The sequence below is a fragment of the Henckelia pumila genome, chromosome 1 (assembly GCF_033568475.1).
Source record: "Henckelia pumila isolate YLH828 chromosome 1, ASM3356847v2, whole genome shotgun sequence".
NCBI lineage: Eukaryota > Viridiplantae > Streptophyta > Magnoliopsida > Lamiales > Gesneriaceae > Henckelia > Henckelia pumila.
In genome coordinates, this window is record NC_133120.1 from 85,589,485 (window position 1) to 85,608,990 (window position 19,506).

Sequence of the window (19,506 nt, forward strand, 5' to 3'; positions counted from 1 at the left end):
ATTTATCAGATGACCCGTTACCAGTAATCACAAATGCATGCATCATATACATATTGACGAGTTATTACCCAATTTGTCTTTCTTCCGGACCCAAGCCCAGTAACTCAATCCACTTGGATCTCATATTATTTATTGGGATACTTTATCAAGGCCCATAAATTTCTAAAAGCCCATAAGAGGCTCAAGCCAATTAAACTCTCCGACTATCTATAAATAGTTCAAGTCCTCTCATTATTAAGGTACGCACTCTATAGTCGCATGCTCTAGTTCTCTAAAACTTTTATTGGACAAATACTGACATGAGCGTCGGAGTGTCTTCGCCGGGTAACCCCCGGCGCAACTCACTTTGCTTTGTGATGCAGGTAACTTCCCATGAAGTTCGTACTTTGGAACAGTTCAAGTATTGATCTGGCTATCTAAATCTTCACAAGTCACCCAGATTTTCTCTAATCGGGTAATATCAATTTTTTGTTACATCACATACGTTTACTCATATTTATGTACTGGACGTTAGTCGCTTACGTCCTAGTTATTATCTTGGATACCCCATTTCACGGCACAGGTCGCATGATGGATGGAGCTGGGAGTTCGAGGCAGGACTAGGGAACATGAGCCATGGAAGGATATTTTATACAGCAGAATTCGATATAGCTGTATAATATTTTTGACAGTTTTATTTAAGTTATTTCGATTTGGTGTATTGATAAGTGCATTTTGTATGCATTAGTTTGTGATATTTTTATATATATTTTTGTGTGCATTCATTTTGATTTTATGTGTTTTTATGTGTTTTAGTTCATGTGTGTGTATTTCACTCTCCCGGTTAATTTTGTAGAAAAATGGATTTTTGAAGAGTGAATTACGGAGCAGCCTTGATCGAAAAATCATATTTAATTTTAGAGAGATCCAAATCCAATCTCCACCGTTCAGAAATTCATGATGTTTTAAAGCTGCTGTCCAAATTTCAGCTCGATCCGACGGCTAGAAATCAAGATATGAATTTTTCAAAATTGTCGCGCGGTGCAGAAAAATTTGCTCGCTCGAGCGAGAGTTTATGCTCACTCGAGCGAGCGAGACGTCCAAAAAAGCATCCGAGACAGAATGTTGCTTGCTCGAGCAAGAGGATATGCTCGCTCGAGCGAGCAAGATGTGGAAAATCACCTTCGGGCAGAAGATGGCTCGCTAGAGCGAGACCCTATGCTCGCTCGAGCGAGATACGCGTGCAGAGTTTTTTAAAAAGAAAATTCTTGCTCGGGAAGGATACTAACTTTTGAAGACCCTTGGACATATAAATACCAATCTAATCATCAGAATAAGGGTTTCAGTTCCAGATTTTCAGAGGCGGCTACAGGCTACACGCTTGGGAGAAGATTTCTTATTTTTTCTTTTATTTTATTTTTACTTTTCAGGATTAAATACCTTGTTTGATCATGAATTTATTTATTGAGTAGTTTTCTCTTTCGATCAAGGTCACGTGATTGGGCCAGACAATTTATGTATAAAACTCGTTTGTTTATTTGAGATTTTTAGACTTGATTTGATTTTATTGATTATCGAATTTATATTTGTCTTACAAATTTCTTGGCCATTTATTTGTTTGCTTGTTAATCGATTCCAAGTCGACAGAGGAGGTCTCGAATTCGATCACTTTGATAGTCAACATAGTGTAAAACTGAATAGAAATAGAATTCGGTTTCATTATGTGGTTTGAGTGTAAACCGAATTTTCACAGTTATTCATGCATTCAAGTTTGATTAGAATTACGAAAGATTAGTTCATCAATATTTGAATAGGTTTGATTGTTCTAGAAATAGTCCTTCGAACAAATTAGGAAAATTCTCGTGAATTAAGATTAAGTCTGATGTCTTAGATCGACTGCTTGTTACATGAATTGTCTGGTACCTACGTGAGTCATTGATCGAATTTTTACCAAATTTGAGTTAAATCCAAATTTTCCAGCTCCGTTTTAGTTTATTTAATTTTATTTGCAATTTTATTTGTTAGTTAAAAATCTGAAATCATCCTTTTAATTAGGCTAGATTAGGTAGAAATAAATATATTTTGGTAATCATTTTTATACAGTCTCTATGGGTTCGACACTTGGACTTTTGTCCACTATATTATTACTTGACCTGGTACGCTTGCCAGTTGAATTTATTCACACCGATTAACGCGGTCATGTATCACTACTGAGTTAAGCTTTATACTAAGTTGATATATAAATTATGGTTTTCCGTATGTTTACTTTGTTAAGTGATTATATTTTAATTAAGATTAATGCATGTCATAGTTGCCAGTTAGTAGGTGATTCAATGCATTGCCACTCAATGTTGTAAATGGTGGGAGGCGGTGGCGGTGGCGGTGGCGGGGTGCTCAGTGACCGCCTACTGCCTCGGCCGCCTAGGCAGTGCCTAGGCGGTTGAATTTTTTTAGCTATATTTTATATGTAAATTATATAATATATATAATCATGCAATGTAATTACAAATAGTCATAATTTTTTATGTAATATATGTAATTAAACCAAAATTAAATAAAAAAGAGAGTGAGGGGTGTTACTAGGGGTGTAAACGAACCGAGCAACTCGTGAGTAGCTCGGTCAAAGCTCGACTCGAGCTTGATTTGACTGAGCTCGAGCTCGAGTAGCTCGAGCATACAATTGTTTGACTTTGATTGGTTTTAAAAATTATTTAACTTTGATAGTTGACTGAGATTTTAAAATCATTCACCATCTCGGCTGCCTCGCCCGCTTTATTGCCCGCCTCGCTCGTCGAATGGCCTCAGACCGCCTACTGAGACCGCCTTAGATAAAGACGGGGCGGTCGAGGGCCCCCTACCGCCTGGCTAGGTGTTGCCTAGGATGCCGCATCGACCGTCATTTAGAACACTGGGGTCACTACATTTTACTTATCTAAAAGTTATTTTAATAGAGATTATTTTGAAGTTGGTGAGAAGCTAAAATAAGGAATGTTTGAAAATAGAATTTGAAAGCTAATACAAGCTAAAGCTTACTATTTGGAGAATAATTGCTTTCAATTTTAATTTTTTAACAAAATAACAATCATATCCTTATTTTATTATTTAATTTTTGAAGCTGAGTTTATATATTATTTTGCATTATGAATTTTGTATCAAAAATATTTAATTTTTTATAAGATGAATACTTGAAAAAATAGGTAAGATTAATATAAATAAAAATATAAAAAATGAAAATTTTGTATAAATATGCAAGATATGTACAAAAATGTATTAAAAGACAATATAAATATATATATATATATATATAATTAAATAAATAATTGTAATAATATATAAAATTATAAAAAATATTTTTAAAAAAATCTTGTAACAACAATGTAAAATTAATAAATATTTTTTAAAAAAAAATATTTGTAATAATAATGTAAAATTAAAAAATATTTAAAAATAATAATAAAAGCATATATAATATGATAAGTTTATTAAGGACATATATGTCAACATATAATTTTATATCTTAAAAAAAATAAAAGAAAAAAAATCAAATTTTTGCTTTTTTCTTTTGAGGTAAAGTTTTAGAAACTAAAACAGAATTTAACATTTACAAATACTCAAAAGTACTTCTATATAACTAGAAGTTAAGAAGCACTTTGTAGAAAATTTAACAAACACTCTCTTAGTGTTTTATAAGTTGAAAAAATTTAAAGTATATGTTTGAACAAGATCTTAACTTTTTAAAAAAATTTGAAAAATACTTTTAAGAAATTGTGATTTTATTAAAGAACGAATAACTCATATTTTTTGATATTTTTAGAATTGAATACAATGATTATTATTAAAAACAAAACGTACTAATTTTCAGGTTTAGAAACATTTTTTTATAGAATAGTAGTCCACATACATATTTATTTTTAAAATAATTTATAATTTTTTTTAAAAAAATTTACAAGTATTTATAAACATTTAGATTTTACAGCTTGATCTGACTTGGATCCCTAGCTAGCAAGATCATGTTCATATGTAGCATATGTTTTTTCAACTAACATGATTTAATAATTCATAATTTCCATCAAGAACATGTTATTTTTGCTTTGGAAAATATGGAAGTCAACAAAGTATGATGGAGTTTTTTAAGTAGAGGTTTCGACAAAAACTAATTATTTGAAAAGAAATATTAAATTATGCACGCTAATGTATGTCAACTTTAAATCCTACCCATGCATTAATAATATTCCTTCCCCTTTTATCTTGTTAACCTTCTTCCATAAGTGGGCCTAAAAATTGCCAATCCTTGTAAAGTAAACTGCTAAAGTCGCACCAAATTTCTCTGAAAGTCTTTCCAAAGAGCGTGATTCTATAATTTTGTATTCGTGAATAAAATGGCTACAACGTCGAATATATATATATGGCTTTAGTTGCTTTGAACATCGCATTGTTTAGAGATTTTCAAACTACAAAGACATTTATTGGCATAAACTTTTTCTAGTACACGTTTACACAAACTTCCCACACATGCATACATACATACATACATACACTCTTTAGGGTACTCAAACTAATTGAGAAGATATCTTCGAGATCATAATAACAAAAATATAATGTTTGTTATAATATTCTTTATCAAACACACTATAATATCTTGTATATAGACTAATAGACCGTTTAACCATCCTGCATCGAAAAAATTGATATAATAGTTCTGGATTATATATATTGTCATAAATATATATATATATAATATAAAAAATTATATAGGTCTCGTTTGGTATCAAAAGTTAAATCAAAAAAGTATTTTTTTTTTTAAAAGAAGTGTTTTTTTGGTTTGTAAAGTGTTTGGATAACTATTTAACAGTGCCGATCCTGAACATTTTTAGGCCTGAGTCCAATTTTTCTAAAAAGACCCGTGAATAACTTAAGCATAATACGTGTTCACATTCTTTTAGTTTCATTATAACCTCTTTGAATTAAATCAATACATGAAAGATAATATAAATAACAACTAAATAATTTTATTATAATTAAACAATAAGATCAAACAAGTCCAAAATTATCGCTAAAAAGAAACCCGCCTTACAGTTTTGGAGCTAAAAATTCTAATTAAGTCTGTATAATCAAGATGTTCAGTAATTTTTTTCTCAATTGACAACATGATCAATCCATTCAATCTTTCTTGTGAGATAGTGATCAGAAAAAAGTTTGACGAGTTTTAACTTGCATAAACTACTTTATGCACTTAGGAGGCATGGTAAATACTAAGAATTTAACAATTAAATGAAAATTTTAATAAATAATCACAAAGAAATTACACACATCTTCTTCATTTAAAATTTAGAATAAATAAATAAATCATAATTTTCAAACGACATAAAATTTTCCACTATTACGAATTAAGTATTTAAGTGCATATAAATTAATTGATCAAATAACTTGCAAACATTGCATAGATATTCGACAATCAAATTCACAATTTTCAATTATCATATTTTGATCAACCATAGTTCATATAATCATTGTAACCCCATAAAACTAATTCAAATATTTCATCAAGCAGTTTGTGTGCAATAATTCAAACTTCTCATTCAAATCATTTTTACACATTAATCTATTAAAAAATTATCGTTATATCTAAATCTAGTAACTAGTTATGAAATAATCAAATAAAAAAATAGGAAAACATAGAGCATGAGATAACTCATAAAAAAAACTTCAAAAGAAACGTATTCGAAAAACTTGAAATTTATTTTGTTTTTGTGCAGACTTCCGCTTATGCTATGAAGTTTGGAGAAATAATGGGTTAATAAATTTTAATTGGGCTATGACTTATATATAATACTAGTTTTTTTAAAAAAATTATGGGCCCCAAATTTTTTGAGCCTGAGTCATTGGACTCTTCTGACTCATAAAAAGAACGGCCCTGCTATTTAAGTGCTTAAAAAATATTTTTTAAAATCAAATTTAGAGTTTTTTCAAAAATCCAAAATTAGAACTTAAAAAAATATTTTTTTTAAAAAAAATCACAACTAATATCAAATGAGTTCATAGTCTGTGTTCATTAAATCATTCATATATAGACTGGGATTACAATTCAATGCCCCATTTTTTCTTCCATGTATCGCAAAGCAATTAATGTTACAACTAGCCAGCATTGTCCCGTTGACTTACAATGTACATACAGCCAAGTCTATAGTGGGCCTGTGCTACAATCAATATTCATTAGTGTTATTTATTATATATATCATATATATATATATATATATATTATATTTCACCCATATAGCGATCATTTATTAGATAAGATAAATTACAAAGCCATTCAAAAAATTATAACTAATTTTGATGAATGTTTTAAGTCATCTACAGGGAAGTTGATTTATGGATTTTTAAAATTGAATTTAGAGTTTAAGCTTGGATTGAATCATTGAAAACTAAACTAATGGACCGAATATAATTTATATATTTAGTATGAAAATTGAATTCAATTCTCAATTTTTTTGGAGTATATAAAAAGATAGAGAAATTAGAGAATGTAATTACGTGCGCTGTGTTTAATTTTCTCGTATAAATATTTTAAATTTGAGGCCCGTGCATGGTCACTCTGGGGAAATTCATTTTTTTAGTTTCTTTTTCCCCCATCACAAAGATTTTTTTTTATTTTTTAATAAAATTTTCTTTAAAAAAAAAAAACTCGTTGGGTGGAAACAGAAAGTTGCCTTCTGATTTCAGAATGATTGAGCGAAATGAGAAAACCAAACATGGGCGATAGATTGAGGCTGTGTTGCAGAAAATTAATATAGTGAGTCGGTCGAAATATTGCTATATTTTTTTAGGGTTGTTTTCATGCATTATTACCTAAAACAAGAAGGTTCAAAATCACTATGGAAAAATTAATTGCAGTGGCAGAATATTCAGAAATGAAGTGGAAAAGTATTAAAACTCAATAAAAAGTTTACAATTTTGTCAAATAGATATTTTACATATATGATTGGATGTATCTACAATACTATTATAATACGACATAAATAATATTTTCTTTGTGCTCAAGCCACACTTTTTTATGTTCCAAAATAACATTGCTTAATTAACTTACTCCGTGTTCGCACAACAACAAGTTAAATTGATTATAATAATTTCACAATTAATTTTATAGTATTCAACCCTCAGATTTTTTTATGATACAATAATAAAAGAACTATTTCATAATATATATTTACAGACACCTAGCTAAATGAACATACTTGTTTAAAAAACACGCGTCGTTAAACAAAAGCGTTGACCAATATGGAGTCGGACAAAAAATCAGTATGTATAGGACGAGTGTAAACCGAGGAATAATAAAACAAGTCCGAGATGAACGGCCTCGATCCTGCCACATCGGAAATAGAACACGTGGCAAGATCTTGGGGGCGAAGAAGCCCAATCCCATTCGGCAGGAATCGGAATATGCTTTGAAAAAATTCCATTTTGGTTTGGCATTTATAAAAGGGAACCAGCTCTCCATTTCTCTTGCATACTTTTCTTTTTTTTCCTCTCACACGATTTATAATAATATACGGCGCCATGCAGAGCTAGCTAGCGACACACCATTTTCGACTCTGACTTTGTGAATTTCCTCCCTAATAACATATATAGCTAGGTACGTACGTACTCATCATCTCATTTTTCCCTTCGTTTTACGTATATAGAGTAATTAAAGTGTAGTTTTTGTGGTAATTTAAAAAAAGTCCTTCAAGTTTGGAAGGTAAGGTTATTTTTGCTTGTTTATGCATCCTCTGAATATGAATGGCCTGCAGATAACTATAAATATTTCTTAGTTTTGTGTTGAAAAATAGATGCATGTGAATTTTTTGGGTGACTATATATATATAGTCTCTCCCATATTCTTTTCGTAGACGGAAAAGTACATAATATTAACAATATATTTTTGCTTTGTAAAATAAAAAACATTTCGATCCAACTCTTTTTTAGAGAGAGAGAGAGAGAGTGAGAGAGATATATATAGACGTAATTCTCACTTCTTACGTACCGGGCTTCATGTGTTGGATTGGACAGTTTGATCTCACACTCGTGATTATTTGTACATAATGCTCCTCCGAATATTCACCGGAAGAGTTTTTTTAATTTCTATCGGTGAAGTATAGAATTAATTTTAATCCGATCTCGTGGTTTAAGTTCCTTTACTATAAATTATATATGTACAAGATATATATATATATATATATATTTTTTTTATAATCTACGGTGGTGGTAAAATTTTCGATCTATATATGACCACACGTGCGAAGGTATGTTAATAAGTTGGTTGTGTATTTGACTGATCGAACATACCTCCAAAAGATATTGGACCCTTTGTTGCCTCATCGAGGGGAGCTAGCCTGGCGGTTCTATTATTTTTTTACCATAATAATAGCATTTTTTTGACCGGTTTGACTTTAGTGTCAGACCAAATAGAAATAAAAATATTAGTTATATATTAATCTATTCAGGATTCCCCAACTCTCTAATCAAACGTATATTTTATATTAAATCATGCATGCAACTTTGCGTTTTTTTTTTGTAATTAATTAAAATATATATTTACTAGCTACCAGATCCTTGAATATTCTTTCTTCCATTTAGTCAAAAAAGGTGCCTTGCTTAGTTCACCAACTTTCAAAATACGATGAATAAATTATTCGTTTAAGCCTTCATTTAATTTACTTCCTATATGGCATAAATTTCAACCTACCTCCACTTAATTTCGAATATGGTCTCGAGTTTCACACCCATATAAAACCTACCCTACCCCGCATATATCGATAACAAATAATAAATAAATTATATATAAAATCATGATATACCCAATAAATGTACATAAGCTAGCAAGCGTACGTATTGAGCTATACAACAATTGACTCCAGATCGATCAGGTGTTTGTTCATATTATCATATACATAAACTAATTACAGGTTCAAATTAACTGGCGGAGTAGTACGTAGTAGCATGCATGTGTTGGTTTTTATTTATAAATTTTGACAATACTTTCGTTAGGAATATATTTAATTTGCTAGCTACTCTTGAATTTTATGTAATAGTACTAATCAAATGATCGATCGAATTGAATTTCCCATTCTCTTTCTATGTCGCAGGATTTAAAGCATCGATAAGTATATACCACCAAAACAAGAAATTAATGGCCAGGGAACACCTGCATGTTCTCAACGCCCTCGATGCGGCCAAAACGCAATGGTACCATTTCACAGCGATAATCATCGCCGGAATGGGCTTCTTCACCGACGCGTATGATCTCTTCTGCATCCCTCCAGTAACCAAGCTCCTAGGCCGCATATACTACCACCAAGAAGGCGCGGCGAAGCCCGGGACTCTGCCCCCAAACGTAGCCGCTGCTGTCAACGGTGTCGCCTTCTGCGGTACTTTAGCAGGGCAGCTCTTTTTCGGGTGGCTCGGTGACAAATTAGGCAGGAAAAAGGTGTACGGGATGACACTCATGGTAATGGTTATTTGTTCGGTTGCTTCTGGCCTTTCCTTCGGGGACAAGCCCAAATCCGTTATGGCGACACTTTGCTTCTTTCGGTTCTGGTTGGGTTTCGGTATAGGGGGTGACTACCCGTTGTCTGCCACGATCATGTCTGAGTATGCAAATAAAAAGACTCGCGGGGCGTTCATTGCTGCGGTGTTTGCGATGCAGGGGTTTGGGATCTTGGCTGGAGGAATGGTGGGGATCATTCTTTCGGCTTCCTTTAGGAGTGCGTATCCGGCCCCGACGTATGAAGAAAATGCTGCTGCTTCTACTGTATCACAGGCTGATTTTGTGTGGCGTTTAATCTTGATGTTTGGTGCGCTCCCCGCTGCCCTGACGTACTATTGGCGTATGAAAATGCCCGAAACTGCACGTTACACGGCATTGGTAGCCAAGAACGCGAAACAAGCAGCTGCCGATATGTCCAAAGTGCTGCAAGTTGAACTCGAAGCAGAGCAGGAGAAGATTGAGCAGATTTCTCAGGACAAAGCTGGGAACAGCTTTGGGTTGTTTTCGAGGGAATTCGTCAAACGACATGGGATGCACTTGCTCGGCACGACCACGACTTGGTTCCTACTCGACATCGCATTCTACAGCCAGAATCTGTTCCAGAAAGACATTTTCAGCGCCATTGGATGGATCCCACCGGCCAAAACTATGAATGCACTCGAGGAAGTGTTCAGAATCGCCAGAGCCCAAACACTGATAGCCCTCTGCAGCACAGTTCCAGGCTACTGGTTTACGGTCTTTCTCATCGACAAAATCGGCCGCTTTGTGATCCAGTTAATGGGATTCTTCTTCATGACCGTGTTCATGTTCGCCTTAGCCATTCCTTACGACCACTGGACTCACAAGGACAACCGAATCGGGTTCGTGATCATCTACTCGCTGACGTTCTTCTTCGCCAACTTCGGACCAAATGCCACCACATTCGTCGTGCCGGCTGAGATTTTCCCAGCACGGTTGCGGTCAACGTGCCACGGGATATCGGCAGCATCTGGAAAGGCAGGGGCCATCGTGGGGGCGTTCGGGTTCTTATATGCTGCTCAGCCAAAGGATCCGAGCAAGAGGGATGCTGGGTACCCGGCTGGAATAGGGGTGAAGTACTCGCTGATTGTGTTGGGTTGTGTGAATGCTTTGGGGATTCTGTTCACTCTGTTGGTGCCTGAATCCAGGGGAAAATCGTTGGAGGAAATGTCCAAAGAGAATGAAGATAGTACTGGAGAAGAAATGAGGACACAGAGTTATGGTGAGAATAGGACTGTTCCTGTTTGATTATGTTGCCAAATAAGATTATAATCATGTTTACATATCATACTTTAATGAGTTGTTATCTCAATCCGATCCATGTGCCCTGAACAAGAAAATCGAATCGAGTAGGAAGATAATTCGATCCCATCTTGTGAATCTCTATTTCCTGTCGGAAGAATATACGAGTTGGTGGTTTGACAGATGATCAAGAATCTATTCCTCTTACTCAACATTTTTCTGAGTGAATCTCTCACGTTATGTTTGTTCAATGCAGTTTATGTGGTTTGCATGATTTGTAGGCTACATATATATGATTTTGTTTATGTTTTATTATTCATTAAGTTTGATTTATTTTCTTTTCTACGTATTCAAATTTAATTTACTTAGGTTGTGTTTGGATGAAAAGATTTTAAATTTATTATTTTAGTTTTATTATTGACAATGAAACTATATATCAAATCTTAAATTCATACATTACTTGGTTACACATTAGTTGATCGATAAAGTAGATAGTATTTTAACAACATCATCATAAGTTAACGTTTAAAATCTATTGTAATAAACATGAAACACTATATAAACATGAAGGTGTATTTGAAACTTCTAATTAAATAACAAAATACATTTGAAATCTATGAAGTTAAATTTTTTTTATCCAAACACAAACTTTTTTTTTAACTCATTCATTTCATCTGAGAAAAAATCTTATGTGACGAATTGGTTTATTATTCTATGTTACATCAATCATTGATTGACATGTGTAATAATTTATATATTTAAAAAATTATCGTATCAATAAAAACTTAACAAGTGAAATTAACGTCAATTTAACAGAAAATGTATCAGCAATTATCACATTTTTCCCATTTCATCTACCAAATATTAGGTTGCGCTTGGATTGAAGGATTTGAAATCAATGGATTTCGATTATAATTTTAGTGTTAACAATGAAACATAGAAAAATCTCAAATTCATAGCTTAATTATTTACACATTACTTAGATGGAGTAAAAAGGATTTTAAATCACCACTTTATTGGATGAACTTGAAATCCATCACAACTACCATGAATTACTATATAAACATAAAAAAAGTGGATTTGATGTTTGTGGTGCAACTTCTCTAAACAACAAAAATGCATTTAAAATCCATGGATTTGAAATATTTCAATCCAAGCGGAGCCTTAGAGAGTTTATTCCTATTTCTCTTTGTCGCTGTATTTATAATAACCGTAAATTTAATTGATTTCATCATTGCATATTCTCCCGAAAATTATTTTATTTATTTATTTATTTTTTTAAATATCCCGCACATTAATTTTAAACTAACTTGTAGTCATAAAATGTTGAATTTTACAATTAAAGAAAACATTTTTTTAGAAAACGTAATGAAACGTTGTAACATATATAGGATTTTGAGCATCGTTAGAGTTTGACTGAAATTAATTATAATTGAATTCTTTCTTGAATACCGATGTTATATGTAATGAATGATCGATACTGCAATTTTCGGAAGCTAATATAACTCGATGGAAAGAGAACATATTCACAGCAAGTGTATCATACATCCAGGTTACTCCGGTCGGTACGCAAAAAACTTGAACCAACGTTTCGATCGAGTAAAGATAAAAACTATCAGCATATTAACAAAATCTCCTACAATTTAGAGCTAAAGATATATCTATATATATATAGGATTGACTAATATTTGGAAGACTTGAAAGCATCTTCTCAGGTTAGATAGCAGCACTCTGTTACGGAGACTCCGCCGCTTGTCATCCATGGATGTGCTGCAAAAATAGATTTGTCAAGTTACTCAAAGTTTTGAAGCTAAAGAAATATGACAACAAAATTTTTGACAGACTAATTCGAAAAATACAAATTCTTGGGATATTTAAATTTATATGAGTGGATAGAAAGACAACCAATCACGTTTAACTACAAGCTCTTGATATGATTAGTAGAGAAGTGGCCTAGTGGATCAAGTGGGATAGCTGAATTTTGCTCCTTTTGGCCTAAAGGGTAAATCCTAACCACAAATCACGGAATGGCTCACCCGTGAAAGAATTTTATGAATACAGAGAATGCAAGCCGAGAGTCGACGTCCAAAACTCGTTGGAAGCAGTTTGCCTCGGATTTAGGATAGCTTGCTAGAAGCATTCCGAAACACTACTTAAGCGTCATTGGTGAATACTAAACTTGTGTAGTTTTAAATGTTGTTGAAGCTGAATATGCGTTGGTGCATAAGAATTCATAGTTAATTTCATAACTTGCTCGAATTTTCCGAACACGACGCATGCAATGAGAAACAACATTCTTCTAGCATTCTATGCAATCCTACAAGTTAAGAAGCAACATTGAAACAAGCCAAGAACAAACAGAAAGATATGAATCGCATACCTAGCACTTGTTCAGCCGAAAACCTTCGAAACGCATCCCTACAGAGCATCCGTCTCAACAAATCCTTCACTTCACAAGAAGCTGAGCCGAAAATACTCTTGGGGAATCTCAAATTCGCCCTCAACACAGACTCAAAGATCTCCGTCGCAGAATCCCCGTAAAAGGGCGGGATCCCGGATAACATTATGTACAATATGACACCTGCACTCCATATATCGACCTTTTCATTGTACTCCCGGCCAGCCACCACCTCAGGGGCAACATAGAACGGTGTCCCGACAATGCCAGACATTAGTTCCCCAGTGTGGAAGTATTCAGCCGAGCCAAAGTCCGCCAGCTTGAGCTCGTTGTAGCTGTTGAAGAGAATGTTATCTGGCTTGATGTCTCGGTGGGCTACACCGCGGCTGTGGCAGTGAAATATGGCTTCCATGAGAGGTACCTGAAAATATCAAAATTGTGATGAGTTAACTATACACATTAAGCAAGCCAAATCTAGTCTAGCTATGAAATATCCAAATCTTTCGGTTTAATTGATTGATTTTCTTGAACACTTATTTCGCTCAGGAAACAGATATTAGCTAAAGAACAAGAATTTAACTAAAAAACTGAAAACAAAAGGAAACAAACTAAACAACATGAGATCTTCGATTCACAAGGCAAGCATTAGTACAAGTAAAATAAATAAAATCGAAGGGCCAAAGCATTATTTGAATAGAGATCACGAATTGTTATTTTCATCGAACAGTCTCAGTCCCGGATAACTCATAATTTGTTATTTTCAGTCTAGCGCCCCCAACCCAAACAAACAAACAAACGCAAAGATCTAACTCAAAATGTACAGAATTCAAACACTTTGTGGACAAAATTATCAAATCCGGTAACACCCAGAAAAAGTAGTACATTTGCATCCTCCATGAAAACACAACTCACCATGACTCGGTGGGCCTCCAGCTCGGTGAAAACGGGTCGGGCCGTGATCCTCTGATAGAGATCCGCAGAGCCGCAATAGTCCAGCACCAAGTGGACGAACTCATCATCTTCGTAAACATCAGAAATCCCCAACACATTCTGATGATCGGAGACGAGGCTCATAAGCTTGGCCTCGTTGGGTATACACAGGCTATCGACGGCGTCGTTTTGGATGAGGCGCTTCTCTATGGACTTCACGGCGACGCAATCTCCGGTGCGGAGGCAGTGGCACCTGTATACGACGCCGTATCTTCCCCTACCAATCTCCTCTCCTACTGTGTAGTTTCTCTTGAGCGCTTCAGTCATCTTTGCTTTGTTGCTTCTTCTTTCTGATTCTCTCCCAAAAGGTAGTATTTATAAACTGGATTTTTTATAGCCAATTAATCATTGACACGTGTGAGAAAGTTTGACGGGAATAAGAGACCGATTTCTGGAGTTTCGTGTTTTTCTTTTCAAAATCTCAATTCGGATCTGATCCTATCTGGAGGTTAAGATATTCGAACTTTCCTTTATTTTAACCGATTCTTCTTTTATTTTTAAAACTATTACAAACCCCAAATAATATTGTAAGTGATGTTTAATATTAAGTATTTATCCAATAAACAACCTCTTCTTTTATGGGATTATTATATCTCAGACTATAATTATATTGTTGTCTATTTGTTCGATTGTAATCATTCCACTTTAGAAAAAGGAATCATCAAATAATATGTAAGATTGAGTGTTTATAATTTTATTTTATTTTTTAAAAAAAGTTATTGAAATAATAATAATAATAATAATAATAATAATAATATAATTTTAATCTTTTTAAATCATGTAATTAATAATTAAAACATTACGTTTTAATAATATGATACTTATTACATCACTTTATCTCATGACTTCGATAACGATATATTCATGAAAAGATTTTTTAGATAAAAATTATTACAACATAAGAAATTTATGTGAAAAAGGTCTAATGGATCAATTTCATGAACGAATATCTTATTTGAGTTTTCGTGAAAAAAATATTATTTTCTATGTCTGAGTTATTTTTTTATTGTAATTATAGGTAGCATTAACCCGTTTTATGAATAAAAGATGATATTTTAAGCAATCTCCACTCTTCGCTAATCGCTTCATGTGTGTTCCACAAATCTTCAAAGATGGTGTTTTATAGAGGCTTTCATGTTGAACATGGTCAAAATTAATAATAAAAAATGTTTAAATCGACCGAATCGAACCGTACCACACCATGGGGAAGTCAAATTGCACCGTGTAATATGGTGTGATGATAAGTTTAATGAAAAATAGAACCGATTGTACCTCATCATTTGAATAAAATTATTTTAAAAATTATATATGTTTGTGCATATTCTTTATATTATTTATTTTAATTTCTTGAGTTTGATCCAATTAGAAATTATTATATCTAATAAATAATATAATAGTGCTACAAAATATAAACTTATATATAGTAAACGACAGTATATATATAAATATTAAAAATTAATAATTTTATCCCATTAGATATGTACCCTCCAATTGTACACAAGAAAAATTGGATACAAGAAATACGAGTCCTTTTTTTTTTTTTTAATCCTTCTATAAACTTAAAATAAAATTCTTCTGTACTTTGTAAGCTCAAGCTCTTACTCGTTTGAATTTTGAGCTCGAGTTTCATATTATTTGAGTAGTCGAGTTCAACTCGATTTTAATTTTATAAGCTCGAACTCTGACCTGTGCAAAGTTCAATTTACTCGAGCTCGAAAAATTCAAAATTGTTTGTATCATAATTTTAGGGTTTAAATTTTATATACATATAGCAAAAAAATTTGTAATATACATCATTTAAAAAAATAAAAATATATACTAACATATAATTACTCAAGTAATTTGCGAGCTACTCAATTAGATGCGTCCTTTTTAAAACAAATAATATGCATTAAATATAGTAGGCAAAAAAAAGCCTAATAACTAATTGGTGGTTATTTGAACGGGAGTTTAACGGCGTTAGTGGACGAACAATCGTACTTCCAAAGGGATTCGAGAATTAATTTGGGAACCACCAACCCACAAAATCCGTACATTTTACAGTTGGATTCTATTATCAGATACGCCACGCTCATTATTATCCAATTCAGTTTATCAACTACCAAACATGCCCTTAGCTTCTTGAAAAATTAGAGGCCGATAGAATCTTGATGTTTATATTATCACTAGCAAATGATATACGTGCGTTGCGTGTGTACAATAATGATCACAACATAATTTAATATGAAATGTAAAAAAGGTGCTTATCGAGATTACAAATTAGAAGATATATTCGGATAGGTCAATGAGATCCTACACTGATGGTAATACTCAAATCACGCATCAAATGATTCGTATTTTTACACATAGACGTAATTAATGATATATTATTGACGTGACAAATAATTGAACATTAGATCTATCATTGGAGTAATACTCATATCCTAGGTTGAACTCAACCATTGAGATGAGAGGTAGAAGATTTGCGCATGATAATTGTAGTATAAATAGATGATATTTTACATGAGAGAAGTTATATTTGCGTGGGAAAAAAGTTAACCTACACGTGAAAGAAATGTTAAAAGATGGGTAAAATGGGAAAAAAAAGTTGGTGTTCTCTAAAAACAGTTTTTCTAGCTCTCTCAACTATTATAATATAATAGAGATAACGTAGCCTACAAATTTCCCAACTTTTGTTCTCTTGCCTTGCATGGAAAGGAATTGAGATATTCTACGTTATTTTTGGAGAAATATTAGTTCTTGAATTTTTTTTCTTAGATATTTATGTAAATTTCACGCTAAAAAACAGTGGATTTTATCAATATTTTTTTTTATTTTTCAATGTGATGTTCGTGTGAATATCTGAAGAAAAATAAGATAGTTTTCTTCCGATACAACATAAAATCTTTCTTGCATCTGTGTAGTGTAGATTTTATATAAGATATCAATGGAATTTTAAAAATTAATCTTTTCAGTAAGTTATTTACATACAAAAAATTTTAGAATAAATTTTATCATTCCACTAATTGATAATATAATTGCAAATTAAATGTGTATTTTAGTTAGTTCACACGTTTGAAAATACCATCTAGGAGGTCTCTTTTTATATAAACTAGTAAGAATTGCACATGTTGCGTGCTTATATAATAAATATTTTTTGTACACGTTGCGTGCTTCCACAATTATTTTTTTATTAAATAATTGTAAAAAATAAAAATATTAAATAATTGAAGAAATTAAAAAAACAAAAAATCAAAGACCTTATAGTCAATTTTTGCATACACATTGCGTGTTCATGATACAATTCAATTTTTTATTAAATAATTGTAAAAAATAAAAAATATTAAATAATTATTATAAGGGAAAAGGGGTTGCACATAAACAGTTTGAGGTGTTGTCACAAGGTGTTGACAACACCTACAATAACACCTTGAGTAATTTGCAGCGGAATATAATTAAAGCATAAATAAAATAAACAAGCAACCAAATAAATAGACTCAATTGATTTAAGCAAGAGTATAAAATACTCTTGCAGTGCCTCAGGGCAAAACTTCACTAAAAAACTTTCGAAGAGTTTTACAAACCCTAAAACTAGTGATTATTGAAAAATTCAATTTCTCAAAACAATTGAGAAAATAAACCATAAAAATAACTCCTAAAAATTCTATTCAAGATAGAATAAATAAAATAGAGTAAGGAGTTAAAAATTTTGATGCCAAAACTTGTATAGACGAAACACTCTTCAATCAATGATCTTCAAGTGTCCTTCAAGCATCAAGTAACCTTTGCCGATTTTAGGTTTTCCAAGATCTTCAATCCTTCTGTCAATATACGTATATGAAGCTCTAGGAATTCTCACGGTTTCTCTCTATCAATCTCTTCTCCTTGTGAACGCCTATCTCAAATAAATAAACCAAGAATCCTTCTTCAATATGTTTCCTTGTAGACGTAGGATTTCTTTTATTTTGATCATATCAAATCTACACAAATAAAGAAAGATAAATATTAGATATGATATGATAAATATTCTAATCAACTTATTAATATCACAAATAGGAAATAAATCACTTAAATAAAGATTACTTCATGTTCAAGAAAGGCAAAAAAATATTAAATAAATTCTTTTCAAAATAGGATAATTTTAAGGAATAAAATATTCCTTTCAATTATAAAAAATTTAAAACAAAAAAATGTCACATCAACGTGCCAATTTGGCGTGACATCACACTTAATATAATAGAATAAATTTATATTGATATAATATATTTTTGTTCTTATATATAACAAGTAAATGGTTTTTTTATATTAATATTTGTATTAAATTAGGCAGCGGTACGGTTGAAAACCTTGATGGAACTTTCTTTACTTTCTTAATCACTATGTAAAAGCTTTCCTCCAATTGATTCTATCAATTACTAAATAAGTGCTTTGCCAGAACATTCATCAATACTAAAGTACTACTCGATACAAACTATTGACGTAAAAAGTATGAGTTTAATTGTCAAATGTTTACTTTGTTCTTATGTGTACATTAAAATGGTGAGAGTTTAATTGTTGCATGTTTATTTTGTCCTTGTGCCAATATTTAAAGGCAAACACTTGTATGCAACCGTTGCACGGGTCATATTCGTGTGACGGGTCTCTTATATGGGTTATCCATTAAAAATTATTACATTTTATGTCAAAAGTATTACTTATTATTATAAATATGGATAGGGTTGACCCGTCTCACGAATGAGACCGTTGCACAGGAGTGTTACTCATATTTAAATAAGGTGAGTGAAATTATCTTCCTCTTAAATGCTTACCTCTTAATTTATTGTCATGTTAAATGAATTTTTATCCTACAAATATTTTTTGAATTTCATTGTTCAATTAAATTTTTTTTTCATGCACTCTTTGATTTATTGTGTAAATATAAAATAAATTGTGTTTTTTAAGTAATTGTCAAATATCCACTTTGTCCTTGTGTGAACATTAAAATTGTGAGAGTTTAATTGTGGCATGCCTATTTGTCTTTGTGCCAACATTTAAGTTTTTTAAATTCAATGTGTAAATAATTTTTTTTATCTCTTTCAAATTTTTTTTTTAATCATCCAAATTGTCCTTATCATGTTTAAATTATTGCCTTAAATTGATGTTTGTATCCACATTCGGGAGTTTTTATGTATCCACTAAACTTTTTAATTTTATTTTTATTAAATTAAAAAATTATTTATTGGATAATAACCGTGTATAATGGAGATTAATGAAAATTAAAATGTTTAGTTGTCATCATTTGAAACTTAATTGGATAAAAAAATAGTTGATAGCATAAAAATAATTAAAATAATGGTAACAATGTTATCAATCTTTTATTTTAAAAAATGATTGC

The 19,506-nt window shown here is 32.0% G+C and overlaps 2 protein-coding genes across 2 annotated transcripts; one reads left to right on the forward strand and one right to left on the reverse strand.

The window, feature by feature from the left end:
- The first annotated feature begins 7,476 nt into the window (after positions 1-7,476).
- LOC140876166 (low affinity inorganic phosphate transporter 1) lies at positions 7,477-11,179 on the forward strand. Its single transcript, XM_073280050.1, has 2 exons — positions 7,477-7,612; positions 9,105-11,179. Exon 2 carries the CDS (start codon positions 9,149-9,151, stop codon positions 10,769-10,771), a length of 1,623 nt encoding a protein of 540 aa, XP_073136151.1. The 5' UTR covers positions 7,477-7,612; positions 9,105-9,148; the 3' UTR covers positions 10,772-11,179.
- A 1,097-nt stretch (positions 11,180-12,276) lies between these two features.
- On the reverse strand, positions 12,277-14,420 carry LOC140876176 (phosphoenolpyruvate carboxylase kinase 1-like). Its single transcript, XM_073280062.1, has 3 exons — positions 14,076-14,420; positions 13,146-13,584; positions 12,277-12,535 (listed from the first exon to the last, which is right to left on the reverse strand). Exons 1-3 carry the CDS (start codon positions 14,418-14,420, stop codon positions 12,477-12,479), a joined length of 843 nt encoding a protein of 280 aa, XP_073136163.1. The 3' UTR covers positions 12,277-12,476.
- Positions 14,421-19,506: the final 5,086 nt, after the last annotated feature.